The sequence below is a fragment of the Aspergillus alliaceus genome (assembly GCF_009176365.1).
Source record: "Aspergillus alliaceus strain CBS 536.65 unplaced genomic scaffold BDW43scaffold_2, whole genome shotgun sequence".
NCBI lineage: Eukaryota > Fungi > Ascomycota > Eurotiomycetes > Eurotiales > Aspergillaceae > Aspergillus > Aspergillus alliaceus.
In genome coordinates, this window is record NW_022474685.1 from 759,010 (window position 1) to 764,179 (window position 5,170).

At 45.3% G+C, this 5,170-nt stretch overlaps 1 protein-coding gene across 1 annotated transcript; it reads left to right on the top strand.

Moving 5' to 3' along the window:
- The first annotated feature begins 1,995 nt into the window (after window positions 1-1,995).
- On the top strand, window positions 1,996-3,848 carry BDW43DRAFT_260378 (agmatine deiminase family protein). The gene has a single exon (XM_032040198.1). The coding sequence runs from the start codon at window positions 2,108-2,110 to the stop codon at window positions 3,245-3,247; it is 1,140 nt and encodes a 379-aa protein (XP_031905804.1). The 5' UTR covers window positions 1,996-2,107; the 3' UTR covers window positions 3,248-3,848.
- Window positions 3,849-5,170: the final 1,322 nt, after the last annotated feature.

Here is a 5,170-nt window from a genome sequence, read left to right on the forward strand (position 1 = left end):
GGCCCGGTATGGACTTTCGTATACACAAACCCAGCCCATTACTTGGCGGGTTGGGCCGGGTTGGGCCGGGTTTCGTGGGCTGGGCCTAACAAGTCTAGGCCACTCACTAAAGCAGTAGGCCCAGAAATTATAAAAGTAGTAGCAGCAGGAGTACTAAAGAGACTTTTACTTAGAACTGGTTAGTCTAGATAGGCTGGAGAAGCTAAAGAGTTACAGGATATAATATAGCTTTTTTAGAAAGACTATAACTGCAGTAATAGAGTCCTTCTTAACAGGATATTTAGAGAGCTTGGTTAAGAGTAGCTTAATACTAGAGACTTGTTCTGTCTCTATACTGATATTATTAATTATGGTATCTGTCTATCTATTTAGGGACTAGAGTTATCTCAGGATCCAGAAGATAATAACTTAGTAGTACTCTATTATAGCTTTAAAGAATCTGTCTTTAGCTAGCTTCCTAGTCTATATAGAGAGTAGAAAGACCCTGTCCTCTTCTATAATAAAGATAGTAAAGTCTATAGATATAGTCTATATCTATTTAATTCTGCTAGGGATTTACTCTAAGAGAGTGATATAGATACTATATAGTCTAATAGTATATAGACTAGAGAAGATTAGTAGCTAGAGAAAGATATAGAAATCTATTTTTCTTAGCTATTATAGCTTCTATTATACTGGTTACTATTTAGTCAGTATATAGTATTTATAGATAATAGTTTATTAGTTTATCTAGCTAGTATTAGATACTGCTAGTAAGGCCTAGGAAAATATCTATATAGCTTAATTAGCTAGAGGGATATACTTTATTTACTTTACTAGTACAGGCTGCTTAGTTAGTAGAAAAGATATTACTGCAGGATTTAATAGTCCTTGCTAGAAGGAATCCTGCTTGGCTAGTGTAATAAACCTAGCTACCAGATCCTGAGTAAGTTCCTTTAGTCAGTCTTGTAGAGAGAAGACAGTTAAATCCAGTATCTTTATAAAAAAAGATAGTACTAGCTTCTAGTTACTAAAGAGAAAAAGCTAATTATTAATAACTGTATTGATCTGTTAATAAATAGATAGGAAGAAGGCCCTATCAGGCATATAGGCAGGATACACTGTAGGAGTCTTCTAAGGAGAGAATAGAGCTCTCCACTTTAGGGAGATGCGGGGGAGGGGGATAGAGGTGGTAGGCCCCTGGAGGGGGTCAGAGTTTTCAGGTACGGGTGGGGTCCCCGGGGGTGCACCCTCCGCAGGAGGGTCATCCACCTCCATCAGGAGGAGGGGGCAAGCGATTAGAGTAGGCAGTATAGGTCAAATAGGTGGTATTAGGGGTCTTTCTATTCCCCTTGAGATGCGTGGCCTTCAGGGGCTAAAGGAGTTGGTGATCCGGCCAAGCCGCTAGGAGATCACGTGTCTCGTATAGATTCATATCAATAGCAAAATTGGTGTCTCAGTTGTAACGTTGTGGCCATGCCGGCTGAGCGTCCAGCTACTCATTCTACTTTACGCCCAAGCACTTACTTCCTTAAATATACAGTACATGGGAACTGGGCATATGAAGGTTACTTATTACAGCATTTCATGATTAAAGTCGACTCTTTTCGCGTGTTCCGATTCTTTTCCTCTTACAGGGCTCTGAATACAAGTAGTTCCTTTGTTTGCATATTAGCCAACATGCCATATATGAAGTGGAAGGCATCTGAAATGTTCAAGAGGCAAATAACAAGCACCGCCGGGTTTTCCTACGGGGCATGTGCATGTTCTAGTAGCGGTTTGCTGGCCCGGGCATGTTGTAGTCACAGTGAGCCTAAAGTCTTTGGTGATCCCGCTTGAAGAGCGGAGTTTCCGCCTTTAACCTTAGTTCGGATTCCGCGGGTTGCCGTTTGGACGAATCACTGAACAGCCCCTCTCTTAGCGAAGAGCATAACAATGACTGCTGCCTAAAATTCATAAAACGAGATATTAATTACAAAGCTCAAGGAGCAATACTCAGAGTTAGTGATAAGTATCAGAGTCAGCCAGAAAGCCTTAATAAGCGAAAGGAGCTGTCAATTGAATTGTAAAGGTTTTGTTTCTCAATTCCCTTAAATCACAACGCGGGTAACCCAGGCGCTCCAGAGACATGAACCTCAGCCGATATATCTATCCAGCATGTTCCGCTCGCCATATTGCGACAATCCTGGGATTCCCATCCAAGATCTCCATTGCTGCTGAGTACTACGAGAGCGCCTGCGAGGACATTGCAAAACTTGCCGCTGCCATCTCAACGTTCGAGCCTGTCCGGTTGTACGCTCAACCAGCAGATGCGGTCAAAGCAAAGTCCACCGTCGACAAGGCGGTTAAACAGTCGATTGGCAATATCTCCAACATTACAATTATTCCATTCCCGACCAACCATCTCTGGGTCCGTGACACCGGCCCTGTCTATGTGCGTGGGAAAGACGGAGCGAACCGTAGATCCCGGTTTGCCATCAACTTTGGCTTCAGGGAATGGGGCCGACGGGATGAGATTGGCGGTGATTCTTGCGCTGCCGACGGAATTCAGTGGCCTAAGATGAACCGTGCACAGCTCCAGGAAAACGCTGACTTTGCAAAATGTGTGATCGACTGGGATGTATCTCCCTCGCCGGTGGCACGGGTCGATTCAAGGGTTTGTCTAGAGGGCGGCGCACTGGTGGTAGATGGTGAAGGCACGCTCTTAGCTACGGAAAGCAGTATTCTTAATGACAATCGCAACCACGGTCTCTCACGCGAGGATATTGAGACGGAACTCCGCCGCTTACTGGGAGTTGAGAAGATCATTTGGTTCCCTGGTAAGAAAGGACTCGATTCCACTGATGTTCATGTCGACGCCGAGGTCAATTTTATTCGGCCTGGAGTAGTAGTTCTCTCACGGCCACATCCCAGTGTTCCAAGGGCGTGGTGGCAGGTACATGAGGAGATTCGAGCTATTCTGGAGCAGTCAACCGACGCCAAGGGTCGACCCTTTGAGATCCATATCGTGGATGAGCCAGACCCCAAATGCCTGGATCCGCTGTCATATGAGGACCCTGCGACGAACTACGTTAATCTCTATTTTGTCAATGGGGGCTTGATCGTTCCCCAGTTTGGAGATGCGTTGCGGGACCAAGCAGCCGTGGGCCTGTGCCAGAGGCTATGCCCGGACAGGGTAGTTCGACCAGTCCATGTGCGTGGCCTTCCCTTGGCTGGGGGCGTTATTCACTGCGCAACCCAGCAGGTGATTGATGTGGATGTGGACTGAGGATGGGGACCTCCTCTTCTTTTCCGTTTTGTCTTGTATTGATTAGATAGAAGATGAGATAGACCATCTCAAGAGGGATGCGAGCACACTTGTCAACCAGCATAAAAGCAATTCTACGTAGAACAGCCTCACCACATGACAGACGGCACTCCGAGGGTCTGCAAACTTTGAAAGCACTCTGCGGTCTGAAACAAGCACCTCATATCTCGTACCAGACCCTTACAAACTTCCTACGCAGCCTCTCTTCAACGTTGATCTTGGTATCTTAGTACGAAGCAGCATGTACATTGCAGTATACGTTGACGGCCCTCATGACCATTAGACCAAGCATCGCAGAGATAAAGAAGATCAAGCGGAGCCGTAGAAACCGTTTTCCGATGACAGATCTAGGACAGTGCAGCTACTTTCTCGGCAAGTCCATTCAAACAAGTTCGACAAAATAGAATGCTCTATCTAAGTCAAGAAACCTACATTTACAAGATCCCTCATCAGTCCGGGATGGAAGACACCTCGCCCATCAGCACGCCGATAGAAACTTCATCTCTGCCAGAAAACAGACCAAAATATATCTGTCCTTCGGATCAAAGAATTGAGTAACAACATATAATCGGATCTCTGATATATATTATGCTTAGGATTAGGGGAGATATCGCGTATGCACTCTCTATAGCAAGCAGGTACTAGCAAATCCTGGACTCCAACACAGAAAACTCGCTCGACACATTCTGTGTTACCTTAAAGCGAAAAAGCCTTAGACTCATATACAAGGGTCAGCCCCAGATGCTGAAAGGCTTTACGGACGGAAACTGGGGTGCATATAGCTACACAAGACGGTCAACAGCTGGATATCGCCATGATATCGCATCATATAATGATCATTTTTAGGCCTATAAATATTGCTCATTTTATCATTAGATCAGAAATCAAGCCACTTCATTTCAAGACTGCATGCCTCAGAATTCAGCGGTAGAGTAGCAGGTAATGAATACGGCGTCCCGCATTCCCAACAACTTCTAAGTTAAATAGATTAATTACCTTGAGACTCTTTACGTACATTACAATAAATGCTTGGTGTAGTGTTATATTGGATTCTCTACGCACCCTTCGAGAACCCTGCCTAGTATTCCTTATTAATTGCAGCTCAGGGAGCCGCAGGTAGTAGGAAAATAGCGTGCTACAGCGCCGCAGTGGCAGGAGCAGGGGACCATGTTTCTATTGAACGATCAACTACCGTATACAGAGGTTGATAACTAGTCCCTAAAGCTATTGGCGTATGTATGGTAAGGATTTTACCGCAGCGGTTGGCACGTGACTCCACGTGCTACGATATATATCAACCGCAGGCTCTGAGGTGCACCTAACAGAAATCATCTCAAAATAAGGATTGAGTTTGGCCTTGTGAGGCAGAGAGGCATTCTAGGCCCGAAAACCGACCCGAATTCGGGATCCCAATATCATCGGCACTGGGAGTGCCAGGCCCCTTAAGGATTCCGAACGCCACGTGAACAGGAAAAAAAGAAAAAGAAAAAAAGACCCCGCAAATGAAACGTAAAGGCATGGCTTTAGATATATGAACAGAAAAGGCTCGATCCACATAGCTTGACTCCTGTCGGATGTACTGCCGAACCGAGCTCGGCTCGGACCATCAGATTCGGTAAAGGCAGCCGACACGAACAACGGTATCCGTGCCAAGCGCCACCCACACCTACCCGCTTGGCACGGATAGTATTAATGGGGCGGACCCGATATGCGTACGAAATATATACTATGATTGCCATCAAAAGCAGAAATGAGACTATATAGAGGGTCATTTGACTGTGATATTCCAGAAGAAGGTGCATTCATCTCGTATTTTATATTGCATATGTGTGTGACCGGCCGGAAATTCAAATATTTCTAAGAGGTTTCTGAGTGTCTGACAAC

What these genes read in the sequence shown, in the direction of transcription:
- BDW43DRAFT_260378 (XM_032040198.1), top strand. Translation starts at nt 2,108, where the DNA reads ATGAACCTCAGCCGATATATCTATCCAGCATGTTCCGCTCGCCATATT.